Genomic DNA, 19,009 nt, shown 5'->3' with positions numbered 1-19,009 from the left:
GACACACCTCACTTAACAACAGCCTTGCTTAACAACAGAAATTTGAGGGGAGTCCGTTGTGCTTGAATGTGAAGGGATACCTATAACTCGCCTTGAGATTCGGAATGCGGAAAAGTGTTGATCTTATTAATAAATGCAGAAGTGTTGCGTCATTTGTCACCTCCCGCTTTCTGCCAAGCCCCTCACTCTCCGCTGTCCCGTCTCATCCTTCCAAGGTCCTGGGGGGAAGTTGCAGGTCTACAACATTGGCCTTTTTCTTCTGAAATCCGCACTGGCCGGGGCCTCCTGAATTTCTGGCGTTCCTCTGCTGTAAATGCTGCTTTCTTTAGGACCGTGTAGAAAATAATCGGAGGGGTGGTATTTGATCCCCTGCAGAGCGTGAATAAACGGAGAAGTTATGCTTTGCACAACTAATGGTATGAATGTAAGAAACAAGCGGAAAAAGGTTTGGGGGGGAAAGAGAGCGAAAGAGATGGAGGTGGGTGGGGAATTCAGATGGAACTCTTTCAAACACAGCCAGAGTGGCTAAGAGCTGGAAACAAAGGCAGGAAGACTTTTTTAAACAAGAAGGCACAAAAATCCAGGATCCCCCTCCATCTGGGATGCCGTAGCAGCCAGCCGAACAAATTAAAACTATATTCCGATTTAAGATCATTCCCCCATCATCTTCTGGAGAAAGCAAACCAACAATCTACAGAGTTAGGATTGGAGAATTACAGAAGCTGCGGACAAGACCCATTCTAACAAGGTATCCTCTCCTTCCCCCCCTCCTTTCCCTCATTCCATGCTGCATTTTCTTGTCTTGTTATCATAATCCGCCAGGAAGTGAGTTTCATCACTCTTTAAGACTGGCTTCTTTTCTGGAATTTGGGTTTTCCAGGATTCTCTCTCCCCCACCCCCCTAAATATTAATAATTTTGTAAGATGAAAATTGCTGTGCTTTCTAATATTTTATGTTTTGGGGGGTGTGCCTGGGCAGTTTGCATTCAAAAAGACAAGCCGTGTAGATTTTCTTTTGAAGGTTGGAGGGGGGGCGGGGGTCATTTGTAAATTGGCCCCTGCCTCCCCTCCCAGGAAGTTAAGGCTCTGGAGCAGTTGGAAGCAAAACGGAGTCATTTTTTGCAAGGTAGGCTTTGCATATGAAGCCCACAACCAATGTGTGGTTGTCCTTACAAACTATATAATCACTTGGAAAACTGAAGGAGCCAAAAGTAGGGAAAATACTCTTGTGAGATATTTGGGGGTGGGGAGATAAGGGGGTACTGTCACTCTGAAAAAGAAGGGGAAATGTGGCAACATGCGTACGTGCATTCCAGATCTAAACGAAGCAGTGAACTTTCACCAAATACTGGGTGAGTTTTCGAGAAGAAAAAAAAACCGTGCGTGCGTATGGCTGCGGGTTCCTTTACTCGCGCGCTCAAGGGCAGTCTCTCAAGGTCGCGTGGGTGTTACACCCGCGTGGAGATACGGCGGTCGGGGCGGAGTGGGGCGGGGGAGGTGCGCGCGTGTGGAAACGGTTGCGTGCCAAGGGAGCGCCAGGCGGCGGCGGCGGCGCGTCTCACTCAGCGAAAGTGAGGAGGGAAGGTGGCGAGAGAATGCGCAGGGAGGAGGGGGGAGTCCTAAGGGGATGGCAAGCCTGGAAGATAGAAACCAGGGAGGGAGTGGGCGTCCGGATCTCCCCCCCCCTTCCCGCCGGTGGGGGGGAGGAAAGAAAGAAACAAAAGCGAGGGGGCGTCTTTGGGAATGAGCGCTGCGCGTCTGGCGAGGAAGCGGGCGAAGTCGCCGGGGGTTGGGTTGGGGGCGTTGCTCCGCCGCGGGGAGGCGAGGGGAGGGGGCGGAAGGCGCCTCCAGGGTTGAGGAAGCAGCGAGCCAAGGCTGGCTGGGGGTGGGGTAGGCCCCCCCCCCCAAGAAAAAGTGGGGTCATCTTTGTGGTCTTGGGTAGGGGGAAATCTCGGCGGCGCAAAGTTGGGGAGGGTTTCGGGCTCTGCACGCGCTCAGCTACATCGCCCAGACGTGGGCAGGGGGCAACCCCGTGGAAGGGGAAAGGTCTTCCTCCTCTCCCTGTCTTCTCCCCTTCCTCTTACCCTCCCAATGCGAAGACCATCTCGGCCCCAAGCTGAGGTTGGGTTTCGCTTTCCCACATCTGGTGCCTTCCAGATGTGAGGATCTTAAAGCCCCCTCATACCTATTTGGCCGAGGATCATGGAATAAAGGTTTATTTATGTATGCATTTATTTATTTATCCAAGTACGTATGTCAAGATATAATAATAATATTTATTATTTATTAATACATGATACTAAAAAGAAAAATAAGAAAAAACATTAGATGCTATAATATTCATATACATGATACTAGTAAAAAAAATATAAAGAAACATTACAATGGGATGGAAGGCACGCTGGTGCACTTATGCACACCCATGTACCTAAGAGGAGCAGGGTGCGTTGATTTAAATCCAATGCTGGAATGGAATGAAATGGAATAGAATTCTTTATTGGCCAAGTGTGATTGGACACATAAGGAATTTGTCATTGGTGCATATGCTCTCAATGGACATAAGAGCATGTCACTTATGCTCTTAAACAGGTTTAATAGGAAGCCACATTGAGCTTGGAAAGGTTTGGATTGGGTGCCAATATGAGCTGCTAGGAACTCTTCCCTGCCACCCCATTAAAAATCCCACCCTGAAAAAGAAGTTTTCCTTTTAAAATGACATTTAGGGTTGTCCAGCCTTGCCAACATTAAGGCTTGTGGACTTCAGCTCCCCAAATTCCATACAAGTCTTTGAAAGCCGAAGAAGCCCACCATCAAAGAACTGGACAACTACCTGTTGTTCTAACATCTGTAGTTATGAAAACATTGGAAAGGCTATTGATGTCCTATTTGAAAACCATCATGAATCCATTGTTAGACCCCTTGCAATTTGCATACCAAGCAAATAGATCGATGATGCTGTTAATATGCTCTGCACTACTTCCTACAACATCTTGATTCTTCAAAGATCTACGCAAGGGTCTTTGTAGACTTTAGCTCAGCATTCAATACCATCATACCGGACATTCTTCTAACTAAGCTGAATCAGCTAGCAGTACCTGAACACACTTGTAGATAGATCATAAGCTTCCTAACAGATTAGATTTAGATTAGATTTATTGGATTTATATGCTGCCCCTCTCCGCAAACTCGGATCGGACAGGAAGCAGCAGGTGAAGCTAAGCAGTATAACATCAGATACCTGTACAATTAGCACAGCACCCTGTGCCCCCCCAAGGCTGTGTGCTCTCTCCATTTCTCTATACCAATCAAACGATCCATCTGTTAAACTAAGTTCGCAGATGACACAACAGTGACCAGACTCGTTTGAGACAATGATGAATCTGCATATAGATGGGAAGTTGAACAACTAACCTTGTGGTGTACCTGGAACAATCTGGAACTGAATACATTCAAAACCCATAGAAATGGTGGTGGGTTTTAGAAGAAAACCTATATTACCACCTCTCACAATACTAGACAACACAATATCAACAGTAGAGACCTTCAAACTTCTAGGTTCTATCATATCTCAAGGCCTAAAATGGTCACCTAACATCAAAAACATCAAAAAAGCACAACAAGGAATGTTCTTTCTGCGCCAACTCAGGAAGTTCAAACTGCCCAAGGAGCTGCTGATCCAGTTCTACAGAGGAATCATTGAGTCTGTCATCTGCACCTCTATAACTGTCTGGTTTGGTTCTGCAACCCAGCAAGACCGACACAGACTTCAAAGGAGAATCAGAATGCAGAAAAAACAATTGCTGCCAACCTGCCTTCCATTGAGGACCTGTATACAGCACGAGTCAAAAAGAGGGCGGCGGAAATATTTACTGACCCCTTGCATCCTGGACACAAACTGTTTCAACTCCTATGCTCAAACAGATGCTATAGAATACTACACACCAAGACAATTAGACACAAGAACAGCTTTTTCACAGCCATCACTCTATTAAACATAATTCCCTCAACACTGTCAAATTAGGCATGTCTCTCTAAACAACATGTATAGCAGGGAAATTCTGGCTTCAATTGTGACCATAAGCTGAAGACTACCTACAATTAGCTTTTTGAGATCAGCCAAGTCAAGTCTCGTGAAATAAGAAAATTAAGAAGAGCAGAATAATCTCTCTGATTCTATTTACCTTCCTATAATCAATTCTATTCCTTTTGTGAATTCTTGGTACTGTTTGTGGCACATACTATTTTCAGCAGAACTTAGATTAGGTCGCCCTGACCTTCTGGGATTTCTTAATCGCTGTCTTAGCCCAACCAATTAAATCATAAACCATGATTTATAAGTACCATGGCTAAGCCAAAAGTAAGCAAATCACATGTCAATGTGGCTTACGAAGTCAGCCCTGAAGAACTGGCAACTCTGCATAGAGTAACCTGCTGCATAGATACTGTCACTGGTTCATACAAATAATTATTGTTTATAATGGATATCCTTGTGGGTATTGGTACATGGTGGATCATATTCAATTTGAGATTATGGATAAGAGGATGAATTCGGCTGAATGAAACTAATTTGCGGGAACTTATGGGACAATGGGATACGTGGTCAGTAGACTTTGAGACCAAGCTATAAAGAATAAATTAGAATCCCGTTTTAAATATGTAAATAGATGTATATTGTTCTTGAGTTAAAATGGTATGTATAAATTATGCCCCCATTTTGGTGCAGGGGTATGAATGTTGTTTGGTGGTGGTCACTTAACACTGAGCACAGTGTTATGTGTTGCGTGAATGTTTGTTGTTATAAAAATCAATTTTAAAAATTTTATATAAAAAATAATGGATGTCCTTGCTTATTCTTTCACCGCAGCCATGGATTGCAAGGGGTCTATATATCCCCCCCCACATAATAACCTAGATCAGGGGTGTCAAACTTGCATCATTCCGGTGTCATCATGTGACGTATCACAACTCCCCTCCTTCACTAAATGGTGTGGATGTGGCCAGCAGGTGGGCGTGGCCAGTGTGATACCGGAAGTTTGACACCCCTGAACTATATTGCATTAAACTATGGATCCTACCAGTAGTGGGTTGCTGCTGGTGTAGTAGCGGACTACCCACCAGTAGCGGCCGCCAGATTGCACAATTTGCACATGGTCGCTCTGGTAGCAGTCCTATGGGTGCCGCCAACTTTTTTCATAATTTTTTGTTTCATGCGCATGCACAGAAGCCAAATCCTGTGAGGGGACATGCACTCGAGAGAGATTCGGCAATTATTTGCTTCCGCGCGTGTGCAGAGGCAAAAAAATGCCAAAATCTCACATGCGCGTGTGTCTCCTCATGAGATTTCAGTGCATTTTTGTTTCCGGTGTATGTGCCGAAGAAAAAACACATGCAACACAACTGAAACTGCACATGCAGCGCACCGGGAGCAGCAGCAGTAGCAATCTGGCCCTGGAACCCACCCATTTCACGGAAGAATAGGCAGTATGCAACTGATGACCACAATTGAGCCCAAAATGTCCATTGCTAAGTGAGATATTTGTTTAATAGAGTAGGTAGTGGTGCAGCAGGTAGTGTCAGCTGCTGAAGCTGATGGTAGATCTGTAGGTCAGCGGTTCAAATCTCATCACCGGCTCAAGGTTGACGTAGCCTTCCATCCTTCTGAGGTGGGTAAAATGAGGACCCGGATTGTGGGGGAAATAGGCTGGCTCTGTTTAAAAGTGCTATTGCTAACATGTGGTAAGCCGCCCTGAGTCTAAGGAGAAGGGCAGCATAAAAATTGAATTAATTAATTAATTAAAAAAGGAATGAATGAATGAATGAATAAACAAACAAACAAATAAGTAAATAAATAAATAAGTTTTGCCTCACTTTATGACCTTTCTTGCTGCAGTTGTTAAGCAAATCGCTACAATAGTTCAGTTAGTAACAGCTTGTTTGTTAAAAGAATCTGTTTTCCCATTTGACATTCATTCATTCACTCACTCATTCATTGGATTTATATGCCGCCTCTCTCCGAGGATTCTGCCTGTCAGGAGGGGATCACATGAGCCAGTTGCCAAGCATCCGAATTCTGACCACATGACCATTGGGGATGCTGCAATGGTCATAAGTGTGAAAAACGGGCATGTCGCCTTTTTCAGTGCTGTTGTCTTTTCAAATGGCCACTAAGTGCACTTTTATAAGTCAGGGACTACCTATAGTTGGGGAATAGTAAACTACAAGTAGTCTTCAACTTACAAGCAGAATTGGGACCGGAATTCTAACATCAAGTGATTCAGTTATTAAATTTGTCGTCCTTTTTCTTGACTTCTTTTTCTTGTTGCTGTTATTATAATTTTATAATAAGTGTTGTAAGCCGCCCTGAGTCTTTCGGGATCAGGCGGCATAGAAGTCAAAATAAATAAATAAATAGATAAATATGACTTTGCCCAATTTTTCTGCAAAATCCATTCAGCTTCCCCCATTGACTTAGTTGATGGACAGGCAAGGAGCCATTCGATCATCATAAATACATACCAATTATCAAGCACCAGAATTGCATTCAGATGACCGGAGAGCAGGGATGGCGAACCTATGACATCAGTGCCACAGACCCATATCTGAGGGCACGCAAGTCATTGCCCTATATCGGATCCAGCAGGTGTGCTCTTGCTGGCCAGCTGATTTTCATCCTTTTCAGCCATTGTCGCTTACCCTAGGGCTCAGTAAAGCCTCCTGAAGGCTGGCGACGGTGAAAAACAGCCCAAGAGGCCAATTGGAACTTCAGAAACGAACTTCTGGTTGGCCTGTTGGGCCGTTTTTTGCCATCTGCAGGGTTCAGGAAAGCCGAAACCTGGGGATGGTGAAAGATGGCTCAACTGGCCAACAGAAAGTTGAGAACTTCTGGTTGGCCCATTGTGTCATTTTTCACTCTCCCCAGAATTCAGAAGAGTTCCTCAAACCCTGGGGAGAGTGAAAAACACCCCAATGGGCTTCCTGGAAGTCCAGAGGCTTCAGTGAGGCCTAGGTGCACGCGCGGGTGGAAGTGGGTGTGGGTGTTTGTGTACATGCATGGGGGTTGTGCACATGTGCAGAGGGGGAGCATTTCATTATGGTTGTGCGCACTCACGCGCACACTATGGCGTGCACGGACTCACCCTTTTGGCACTCAAGCCAAAAAAGGGTTCGCCATCACTGCCTTAGAGTGATGAAAATAAGTACAGTGATGCCTCGTCTTACAAACGTCTCATCATACAAACTTTTCGAGATACAAACCCGGGGTTTAAGGTTTTTTTGCCTCTTCTTACAAACTATTTTCACCTTACAAACCCACCGCCGCCACTGGGATGCCCCATCTCCGGACTTCCATTGCCAGCGAAGCCCCTGTTTTTGCGCTGCTGGGATTCCCCTGAGGCTCCCCTCAATGGGAACCCCCACCTCTGGACTTCTGTGTTTTTGTGATGCTGCAGGGGAATCCCAGCAGGGGAATCCAGCAGCGCAAAAATGGGCGCTTCGCTGGCAACGGAAGTCCGGAGGTGGGGTTTCCCAGCGAGGGGAGCCTCAGTGAAATCACAGCATCGCAAAAACACAGAGGTCTGGAGCATAGTTCCCTCTAAGCTGAGCAGTGAGCAATCGCTCACTTAAAAATCATCATCAACTCAGAGTTTTCCAAACCTGCCCAGAAGCCGAGAGGGAAAGAGTGAGAGGGAAGGGGAGAGAGAGGAAGAGAGAGAAACAGATAGAAAAAAGAGAGGAAGGAAAAGAGAAAGAAAAAGAATGGGAGTAAGGAAGAGAGAAAGAAAATCAAAATCTAGTTTGAAAGTAGCTCAACTATTTAAGTGGCATTTTGATATTGATAGAGTTGCCCTATTATGAGCTCACTTACAGTACAGTACAGTATTTTATTTTGAAATTCTCTGAGGCAAAACAGGGTGGGGTATTTATTTATTTATTTATTTATTTATTTATTTATTTATCTATTTATCTATTTATCTATTTATCTATTTATCTATTTATCTATCTATCTATCTATCTATCTATCGATCTATCGATCTATCGATCTATCGATCTATCGATCTATCGATCTATCTATCTATCGATCTATCTATCGATCTATCTATCTATCTATTTATTTATTTATTTATTTATTGTTTCTGTGCCGCCCAGTCCTGAAAGGACTGCCGCTCAGACACTATACTTTTCCGGGCCCCCCCCAAAAAAAAATTAGAGGGAACACTGGTCTGGAGGTGGGGTTTTGAGGACTTTGGTGTTTTTGCAATGCTGCAATTTCACTGATGCTCCCTTCACTGGGAAACCCCACCTCTGGACTTCCGTTGCCAATGAAGCGCTCGTTTTTGCGACGCTGGGATTCCCCTGCAGCATCGCAAAAACATAGAGGTAGGGTTTCCCATGGAGGGGAGCCTCAGGGGAATCCCAGCAGCACAAAAACGGGCGCTTCAGCTGGCAAAAGGGGTGAATTTTGGGCTTGCAGGCATTAATCGCTTTTCCATTGATTCCTATGGGAAACACTGTTTCATCTTACAAACTGTTCACTTTAAGAACCTCGTCCTGGAACCAATTAAGTTTGTAAGACAAAGTATCACTGTATGTGGACCGCCCTAAGTTAGTTTTTTAAACACACTCATCATTTCAAACAGTTGCTAAACAAATAGTCATAAGTTGAGGATTGTTTGTAGTTCATTGGTATTCATGGAGCAAGTGATAACTGTATGAAAATGATCCAAATGTCATCACGGGTGTCTTTTTTTGCCATGATGTCATATATGAAGTTGCCGTGGCCTGTTGGTGGACAGTATTCAAGTCTCGGCGATAAAAGAAATATAATTTGGACTCCAGAGAAGCATTTTTCAACCTCAGCAGCTTCTAAGATGTCTGGATTTCAATTCTCAAAATTGCTGCCTGGGGAACCCAAACATTTTAAAGTTGCTAAGGTTGAGAAATGGTGCTTTGCAAAATCCGGTGATAAAGAGAGCAAAATTAGTTGATTTATTTTTCATGTGCCTGTAACTAAGTGCCACACAAAACAATGAAACGCAACACCAAAACTTTGGTACCGCGGTGCATGACATTCCAATATGAGATCGCAACAGAACATGAATTAATACGAGTTGGGCCTTACGCTTCCCTGATATGCCTCCAGCTTCCTGGAGCAAAATGAATTATGAATATTTATACATTACAACCAGCTTCCTGGAGCAAAATGATTTATGAATATTTACATATTACACTAATCTAAGGGTGCAAAGAAGGTAACTAAGGCTTCCCTTCGGCTCCCAGGCACCTCCTCGGGGCATTATTTGGAAAAAGGGGAGAGATTAGAATCAAAATGCAAAGATTCAAAGGATATTATTAGTTAGTTAGTTAGACTGATTGATTGATTTTTATGCCACCCTATTTCTCGGACTCGGGGTGGCTCACAACAAAATAATACATCACATGTAGAAATCTAAAATTAAAAGCATACTAAAAACCCCAGTTTCTTAAAAAACCAGTCACTCATATTCAGGCATGAATTAATTCGTCAGCTGGGGCTAGATGTTGATCTTAGCGGCCCCAAGCCTGTCGGCAAAGATGGGTCTTTAGACTCTTGCGGAAGGCAGAGAGGGTGGGGGCTGTGCGAATCTCTGGAGGGAGTTTGCTCCAATGGGCCAGGGCCACCACAGAAAAGGCTCTTCCCCTAGGCCCTGCCAGGCGACATTATCTAGCTGATGGGACCTGGGGAAGGCCGACTCTGTGGGACCTGACCTTCCGCTGGGAGACATGAGGCAGAAGACGGTCTCGTAAATAATCTGGTTCGATGCCATGTAGGGCTTCATCTCTGCAACTTCCATCAAAAATGTTGTCTATTTTGGACATGATGGGTGATGTATAGAGCCCTGATGACAAATCTACGGCACGTGTGCCGGAAGTGGCACGCAGAGCCATCTCTCCAGGCACACAAACTGTCGCCCGTTGCTCTTCTGGGTTCTGGCATGCCAGCCAGCTGGTCTTTACATGCAGGGCAGCACTGGAAACTGGAAGAGAGCCACTCGGTGCACATGCGCATGCCGGGAACATGATCTTCCAATTTCCTGTATGTGCACTGACCTACTGGCATCATGTGCCAGAAACCAGAAGGACCAGTGCAAATGGAATGCCAGCAGTGATGGACAGCAGCCGGTGCGGTCAAGTGCTCTGTCCCAGTAGGAAATTATGGGATGCATGCGCAGCTGCACACCCATGAAGTGCGCATGTGCACCCTGCACAAGATTTGGCTTCTGTGTATGCGCAGCAAGGGAAATCCCATGTGAGGATGCTCACGCAAGCCAGATTTAAGTGATTTTGGGCGATTTTTCGCTCCTGCGCATGCACGGAAGCAAAAATATCTGAAAAAAATCACCGAAATCTCGCTCGTGCACATGTCCTCATAAGATTTGGCTTGCAAAATCTTTTTCAAAATATTGGACATAAGTGTGAAATTATCACGGCTAAGACTCTTATAGAAAATAATAGTTAGAAAGCTGTAGTTGCAATGCCAACAAGTAGGTTGGCAAATTTATATTTGTTTTATTTTTGGTCTTTAGTCTTCGTTCTGTATTAGTTTTGTCTTGTTTTTAATGTTAATAATTAATAAAGTTTTTTTTAAAAAAAAGATTTTGCTTGCTGTGCATGCATGGAATCCAGATCTAATCCATTCATTTAGTGACCCTGAAAAAAGTGACTTGGTCCTTTCATTTAGAATGGACCTCAAGGTCAAGTTGATAAAATGAAATTCAATGGTGAAAAAAGTAAGGTTCTACATTTAGGCAAGAAAAACAAAATGCATAGGTACAGTATACATGGTACCTTGCTCAACAGTAGTAACTGTGAGAGGGATCTTGGAGTCCTAGTGGACGAGCATTTAAATAGGAGCCAGCCGTGTGCAGCAGCTGCCAAAAAAGCCAACACAGTTCTAGGCTGCATTAGCAGAGGATATAGAATCAAGATCACATGAAGTGTTAATACCACTTTACAAGGCCTTAGTAAGGCCGCACTTGGAATACTGCATTCAATTCTAGTCTCCACAATGCAAAAAGGATGTTGAGACTCTAGAAAGAGTGCAGAGAAGAGCAACAAAGATGATTAGGGGACTGGAGGCCAAAACATATGAAGAATGGTCGCAGGAACTGGGCATGGATAGTTTGATGAAAAGAACGACCAGGGGAGACATGATAGCAGTCTTCCAATAACTCGGGGGCTGCTACAAAGAAGAAGGGGTCAATCTATTCTCCAAAGCACCTGAGATAGAAGCAGAAGCAATGGGTGGAAACTAAATGAGAGAAGTAACTTAGAACTAAGGAGAAATTTCTTGACAGTCAGAACGATTGATCAGTTGAACAGCTTGCCTCCAGAAGTTGTGAATGCCCCAGCACTGGAGGTTTTTAAGTAGATGTTGGATAACCATCTGTCTGGAATAGTGTAGGGTTTCTACCTAAGCAGGAGGTTGGACTGGAAGACCTGTAAGGTACCTTCCAATTCTGTTGTTGTTGTTGTTGTTGTTGTTGTTGTTGTTGTTGTTATTATTATTATTATTATTATTATTATTATATTAAGCTACTTGAATAGAGCAGTATAAAACTGCTCAATGCAAGATCTCTGTAAGCTTTTATGATGAAAAAAAGATTTGTCCAGGCCCTGCAACAGGTAATCTCATTCACATTGAAAAGTCTCTAAAACTCCCCAAAGTTGCTGACTTCCTGCGAATTGTAGGTGCTTTATAAATTGTGCTTCCTGTGAATCGTAAGTGCCTAATACTTTATGTTATTTTATTTGAATATTTTTTTGCTGTCTTAGTAAGAAATGTTTATGCAACTGAAGAGTTGATCCAGAGGTGAATGGCGTATCACCTTTCAGTTACAATAGTGGTATGGGAATTATCCCAGATGTTTTGCAATTCCGGAGTTTATTTCACTTATTTTATTTATTTATTTGTCCACTTCATGTAGCTCAACATACTGATCAAGGGTCTCTAGACGATGTACAACGAAGCTAAAACAATAAGTATCTAAAAATTATCTATACTTTTAAAAAACATTAAAAAGCCTTATAAAAACAAAGCATTAAGGCTTCAAGTAGCTTAATGCAGGGAATCAGTCCAGCATATCTGAACAGCTTTTTCCACTAACGGCACAAATACTGCTGTATCACTGGTGTGAGATTTATTGCAAATGTGATTGTGTTATTTGTACTGTATAGTGGCACAATGGTTAGTATGCAGCCTTGCAGGCAATCTCTGCCCACTGCCAGCAGTATTTATTTATTTATCAATTAAGTAATGCAGTTGGAAAGAACCTAGAGGTCTTCTAGTCCAATCCCCTGCTCAACTTTTATTCACAATAAGAATTGGAAGGAACCTTGGAGGTCTTGTAGTTGAACCCTTTGCTCAATTTTTTCATAACAGACTTTGGAAGGGACCTTGGGTGTGTTCTAGTCCAACCCCTGCTCAATTTGTGATGAACTTTCAGAGATTTTAGATCATGAACAAACAAACATTTTCATTTTTATTTACCCTATTTTTTGGATTATAAGACGCACCCTAGTTTTTGGCAAGGAAAATAATGCTTACAAGGTATTCGGAGAGGGGCGGCATACAAATCTAAATAATAAATAAAATAAATTCATCTGGCTGGCATCCTTAGTCTAGTCAGCTCCAGCACATTATTTTATCCCCTGGTTAGTGCTTTAAAAAAACTTTATTTGGAGAGAGTAATTATTGAAGGAGCTTGCAAGACAGTAAGAGCTAGGGAACATCATTAGCACTTGGAAATAAACATTCAAAGCAAATAGAGCAATGGAAAAAACCCTGCAAAGACTTAGGGCTTGTAAAACATTCTTCCTAGAGAGTAACAATGAGAGCTTGCAAGCCGGTAAGAGCTGGGAACATTGTTAGAACCTGGTTAGGGCTAGAAAGAAACTTATTCGGAGCAAGTTAGAGCAATGAAAAAAAAACCTAGAAAGCCTTAGGGCTTGGAAAACATTATTTGCAGAGAGTAACAGTGAAATAACTTGTAAGAGCTGAGAACATTGTTAGCACCTGCTTAGGGCTGGAAAGAAACATCTGGAGCAAGTAGAGAATTTTTAAAAATCTACAAAGGCAGAGTTTAGAAAACATTCTTCACAGAGAGTAACAATGAAAGGGCTTGGAAGCAGGTAACATCATTAGTACCTGGTTAGGGCTGGAAAGAAACTTATTCGGAGCAAGTTAGAGCAATGAAAAAGACCCTGCAAAGATTTAGGACTTGGAAAACATTATCTGTAGAATGTTTGAAAATAATGAAAGAGCCTGCAAGGTAAGAGCTGGGAAAATTGTTAGCAGCTAGTTAGGGCTGGGGAAAAAAAGCTACATTCAGAGTATATATATATGAATGTACAGTGGAACCCCGACATAAGAGCTGCTCTACTTAAGAGCAACTCGAGATAAGAGCTGGGAGGGGAGAGATATTTTTGTTCTACTTACAAGCCCAAATTCGAGATACAAGCGCCAAGGAGCTGTCTCCTGAAGCCAAACGCTAACTTCCGCGTTCGGCTTCAGGAGACAGCTGCGAAGCGGCGCGCGTGTTTTAAAAGGTTGCAGCCGGCCTGGGGGGCTCGGGGGGGTGCTTGCAGCTTTCTTTCTTGCTCTTTTTCTTTCTCTGTTTTACCTTCCCTTCTATTTCTTCTTTTCTTTCTCCTTCCCACCTTCTTCCCTCCCTCCCTTCACTCATTCCTCTCTTACTCTCCCCTTTCATAAGTTTCCTTGCTTCCTTCCTCTGTTCCTGTCCCTTCCCCCTTTCTTTCTTGCTTTCTTTCTTGCTCTTTTTCTTTCTCTCTTTTACCTTCCATTCCTCTATTTCTTCTTTTCTTTCTCCTTCCCACCTTCTTCCCTCCCTCCCTCCCTTCACTCATTCCTCTCTTACTCTCCCCTTTCATAAGTTTCCTTCCTTCCTTCCTCTGTTCCTGTCCCTTCCCCCTTTCTTTCTTTCTTTCTTTCTTTCTTTCTTTCTTTCTTGCTTGCTTGCTTGCTTGCTTGCTCTTTTTCTTTCTCTTTTACCTTCCCTTCCTCTATTTCTTCTTTTCTTTCTCCTTCCCACCTTCTTCCCTCCCTCCCTCCCTTCACTCATTCCTCTCTTACTCTCCCCTTTCATAAGTTTCCTTGCTTCCTTCCTCTGTTCCTGTCCCTTCCCTCTTTCCTTCCTTCCTTCCCACTCTCCGTCCATTCATTCACCCATTCCTCTCTTGATCGCTTAAAGCCGGTCCCTGGTGCAAAAAGAGTTGGGGACCTCTGTCGTACAGGATTGGGTGGCAGAGAAGTTGAACATATGTAAATTTAAAAGTTTAAGAAAGTTTACAAGTTAAGTGAAAGAAACTTCATTATTCATTTATATGTACATGTACATTTCCTCATTAAAAACATGTCTTTCTGCATAATTTAGACTAACTTTGTGAGTTTTTTGAGGGCTGGAACCAATTAAAATTATTTACATTAATTCCTATGGGGAAAAGTCGTTCGAGATAAGAGCTGCTCGACTTAAGAGCCCAGGTCCGGAACGAATTAAACTCGTATCTCGAGGTACCACTGTACTGTTTTAAATAATGATAGGGTTTTATATGTTTTTAATATTAGATTTGTTCCACTACTATATTGTTTTTATTACTGTTGTGAGCCACCCCGAGTCTTCGGAGAGGGGCGGCATACAAATCTAAATAATAATAATAATAATAATAATAATAATAATAATAATAATAATAATAATACGAAGCACCAGATTATCAGCCATTTTAGGGAAGGAAAAGGGTGTGTCTTATATTCCAAAAAATATGGTATATAGATGAGAACTTCCTGTATTTTTTTGCTTTTCTTGCACAAAACAAACAAACAAAAGCCCTTATTTTCTGTTCGAAAATTGAGAACGATGTCAGCACTTCAGTAGGTTTGGGTCCATATCCCTCCCTGTGAAATTCTGAATCACCGGAAGTCTCCTGACATTTTTTTTTTTTCAAGGTCAGCTTCATGATGTACTATGGAGTAATATGTGCTTTGTTTGATGAGGCTGCACTTCTGGCTAAGGAAATACAGTTGTGCGCCTGAGTAATTTAGGATAATGTATCATTTGAATGTTATGTGTTCGTAACAGAAAGCAACGGCTCGTTGCTGATCCCCCCCCCCCCAAAAAAATGGCTTAACTAGATTTCACAATGTTTGTTTTTCAAAGGCTTTCTCCTAACCATACGATGATCTGGACTTGATGGGTGTTCCCATTCCAGCTCCTGCCTTGTGGCAGAATGGGGAGCAGTTCTTCAGCCCTCAAAATTTGCACTGATCACCAAGGCGGCATCAACTGGATCAGCCTGAGTCCCGACGGGCAGTGGCTGTTAACAGGCAGTGAAGATGGAACGGCACGACTCTGGAGCACTGCCAACAACCAATGCCAGGCCCACTTTCAAGGTAGGCAAATTACAGAATAACAGAGTTGGGAGGGACGGTAGGGATCTTCTGGTCCAAAATTTGTCTTTTGGTTCTGGGATATACCGTATTTTTCAGAGTATAAGACGCACCTTAGTTTTGGGGGAGGAAAATAGGGAAAAGAACCTACTTTCTAAGTATTCATCTGGCTAGCATCTTTAGCCAGCACATTTTATCCCTTTATTTATCCCCTGGTTAGGGCTTTAAAAAACTTTATTCAGAGAGAGTAACAATGAAAGAATTTGCAAGCCAATAAGAGCTGGGAACATCGTTATCACCTGGAAAGAAACATTCGGAGCAAGTAGAGCAATGGGGGAAAACCCTGCAAAGACTTGGGGCTTGGAAAACATTCTTTGCAGAGAGTAACAATGAAAGAGCTTGCTAGCTGGTAAGAGCTGGGAACATTGTTAGCACCTAGTTAGGGCTGGAGAGAAACTTATTTGGAGCAAGTTTGAGCAATAAAAAAAAATCCTGCAAAGACTTAGGGCTTGGAAAACATTCTTTGCAGAGAGAAATAATGAAGGAGCCTGCAAAGTAAGAGTTGGGAAGGTCATTAACATTCTCTTCCCCTAGGCTTATAAAATTTATGTATGGTATGACTGCATGTATGACTGATCTTTTAAATTGGGGTTTTTAGATTTTTTAATATTAGATTTGTTTACGTTGTCTTTTTACTGTTGTTAGCCACCCCGAGTCTGCAGAGAGGGGCGGCATACAAATCAAATCAAATCAAATCAATCAAACAAACTAGTTAGGGCTGGAAAAAAGCTACATTCAGAGTATAAGACACGCCCAAATTATCAGTCTCTTTTAGGGAGGAAAAGGGTGCGTCTTATACTCCAAAAATATGGTAAATTGATTACACTGGTCAACACACACATACACACAAAACCATCAGCAAAGGTAATATGTCTGTTTTATGGAGTTTGATGTGCTGATTCCAAAAATATGCTTAGTTTTGCTCTATCACATAAAGTTTCTGATATAGAAGCATTTTTGTTATTACGTTATATCTACATTTTCAATGTATGTGGTAATTACTGTTTTCTTAATGTTGCCAGTATATTTATTCTACCTTATAATAATGATGCTGCTCCATGGAAACTATACCTGCTACAAGCCAACTGTGATGATTACAAAAAATATTTTTTTGAATGCCTGTGTTACTGTTTTCTTAATGTTGCCAGTATATTTCCTATACCTTATAATAATGATGCTGCTCCATGGAAACTATACCTGCTACAGAAAAACTATATACATTTTTGAAACCGGAACAAAAAAATGATTCAGAAAAGTACAAGGCCAACTGTTTACAAAAAATATTTTTTTGAATGCCTGTTTTTCTTAATGTCGCCAGTATATTTCCTCTCGCATCCTGAACACAAACTGTTTCAACTCCTACCCTCAAAATGTCACTACAGAGCACTGGACACTGTTCTGCCAGCGTGTCCTGTAATTACAGGGTAATTAATCCAGAAAGACACACACCACACAATAGAAGGAAAACCAAAAGTTTTTATCAACAGAAAACAGAAAAAACTCCCTTTTAAACTGTAAAAGAGATTTTCTGATACACACAAGGCACAGGTTAAATGCAATTAATTTCTCACCTAGTAATTGGGAAATTGAGTCCAAGTCCAAAGTCCAGAAAGTCCACACACAGTCTTGAACAGGGAAACAGCAAAACCACAATCTTGACAAAACTATGAATCAGATAAACTTCCACAAGGCTAAATCAGAACACTGCTCTTTTTATCTGTAGCACTAATTATAGCAGCCCCACCCAACCACAGGTGGCCTCACTTATCTCCTATAATAATCCTTCAGTTGTTCTCTTGTATGCATCACTCTCCGCATGTGTGGGTCTGTCATAAGTTCTTGTTCAGAATCCAGGGATGATAAGGAAGATTGATCTCCTCCTGGGCTGTCTACCAAACTCCCCTCTTCCCTGTCACTCATGCTTCTTTCGGGAGCAAAACAGGCCTGTGGCATGTGGATGTTTCCTCCACCTCCACATTCCTTGGGGCAGGAGCTGGGCCAGTGCTAACCACAACACCCACCAAGACAACTAGACACAAGAACATTTTTTCCCCGAACGCATCACTCTACTAAACAAATAATTCCCTCAATACTATCAGACTTTTTATTAAATCTACACTTCTATTTCTACTAGTTTTTCTCATCATTCCTATCGTCCTTTTCCTTCCACTTAGGACTATATGACTGTAACTTGTTGCTTGTATCCTAAGATTTTTATTAATATTGATTGTTTCTTCATTGCTTATTTGACCCCTATGACAATCATTAAGTGTTGTACCACATGATTCTTGACAAATGTATCTTTTTCTCTTATGTACCCTGAGAACATATGCACCAAGACAAATTCCTTGTGTGTCCAATCACACTTGGCCAATAAAATTCTATTCTATTCTATTCTATTCTATTCCTTATAATAATGGTCTGCTCCATGGAAACTATACCTGCTACAGAAAAACTATATGCACTTGTGCAAGATAAATTGTGATGATTACAAAAAAAATATTTTTGTATGCCTGGGTTATGAACCATCTAATTCAGGACTCCCCAAGCTTGGCAACTTTAAGACTTGTGGACTTCAATTCCCAGAGTTCCTCAGCCAGCAAAGCTTAAAGTTGCCAAGCTTGGAGACCCCTTATCTAGTCAATATTGATCCCCCAACAACCACAGAGATTGGTTTTCTCCAGGGTGAACTACTGTATCTCCAATCTGGTCCTTCGGAACTTCCAATAGTGGATCCATTTCTGTTGGAATTTAGTCCATCCCTGCAGCTAAATGCTAGCTGTAGTTCAAATTTGCAGTTCAGATCTCACCACCAGCTCAAGGTTGACTCAGCCTTCCATCCTTCCGAGGTGGGTAAAATGAGGACCCAGATTGTTAGGGGCAATAGGCTGATTCTGCAAACTGCTTAGAGGGAGCTGTAAAAGCACTATGAAGCAGTATATATGTCTAAATATTATTGCTATTCCTACCTGATCCATCATTGAAATGACTGCAATAGGATTGATCTGTCTGTCTCTCTGTTTATTCATTCATTCCAGGCCATGAAAGCTACATCACATTTTGTCACTTAGAAAACGAAGTTGCTTTCACCAGCAGTGCAGATCACACTATCAGAAAATGGGATATGATGACTGGAAGGTGTCTTGCTATTTATCGTGGACATACATCCATTGTGAATAGGTACATACTAAGGGTGATTACTTATGTTTCCTGCTCCCTCCTCTCTCTTTATTTCTCTTTGTCCCTCTCCCTCTCTCCTTCTCAGATTTCTTTCCCAGAATTCCCCAGAGAGCATGACATTTGCCCACCTTAAACTTTCCAAGACTGAAAAACACTGATCTACAAATAGGGATTTTTCCATTCCTCTTTTACTGCTACCTACTTACCTACTTGCCTTTTCTCAAGAACCATTTCCCACGTACTCCACTTCATTTATTTGGTTATTTGTTTGGTTATTTGTTTGTTTGTTTATTTTTTTATTTTTATTTTTTGTTTGTTTGTTTGTTTGTT

The 19,009-nt window shown here is 42.2% G+C and overlaps 1 protein-coding gene across 1 annotated transcript in view; it reads left to right on the top strand.

Annotated features, from left to right (window-relative positions):
- The first annotated feature begins 676 nt into the window (after nt 1-676).
- The window catches only part of WDR86 (WD repeat domain 86), a 56,340-nt gene continuing 38,007 nt past the window's right edge, over nt 677-19,009 (top strand). The window contains exons 1-3 of the mRNA XM_070726462.1: nt 677-748; nt 15,210-15,442; nt 18,538-18,679. Of these exons, the coding sequence (XP_070582563.1) occupies nt 15,280-15,442; nt 18,538-18,679 (305 nt within the window). The 5' untranslated portion in view covers nt 677-748; nt 15,210-15,279. The remainder of the gene's footprint in view (nt 749-15,209; nt 15,443-18,537; nt 18,680-19,009) is intronic.

Source organism: Erythrolamprus reginae, chromosome Z (genome assembly GCF_031021105.1).
Source record: "Erythrolamprus reginae isolate rEryReg1 chromosome Z, rEryReg1.hap1, whole genome shotgun sequence".
In the NCBI taxonomy this organism is placed as follows: Eukaryota; Metazoa; Chordata; class Lepidosauria; order Squamata; family Dipsadidae; genus Erythrolamprus; species Erythrolamprus reginae.
Note: the sequence above shows the minus strand (reverse complement) of the source record. Positions and strands in the feature narration are given on the sequence as shown.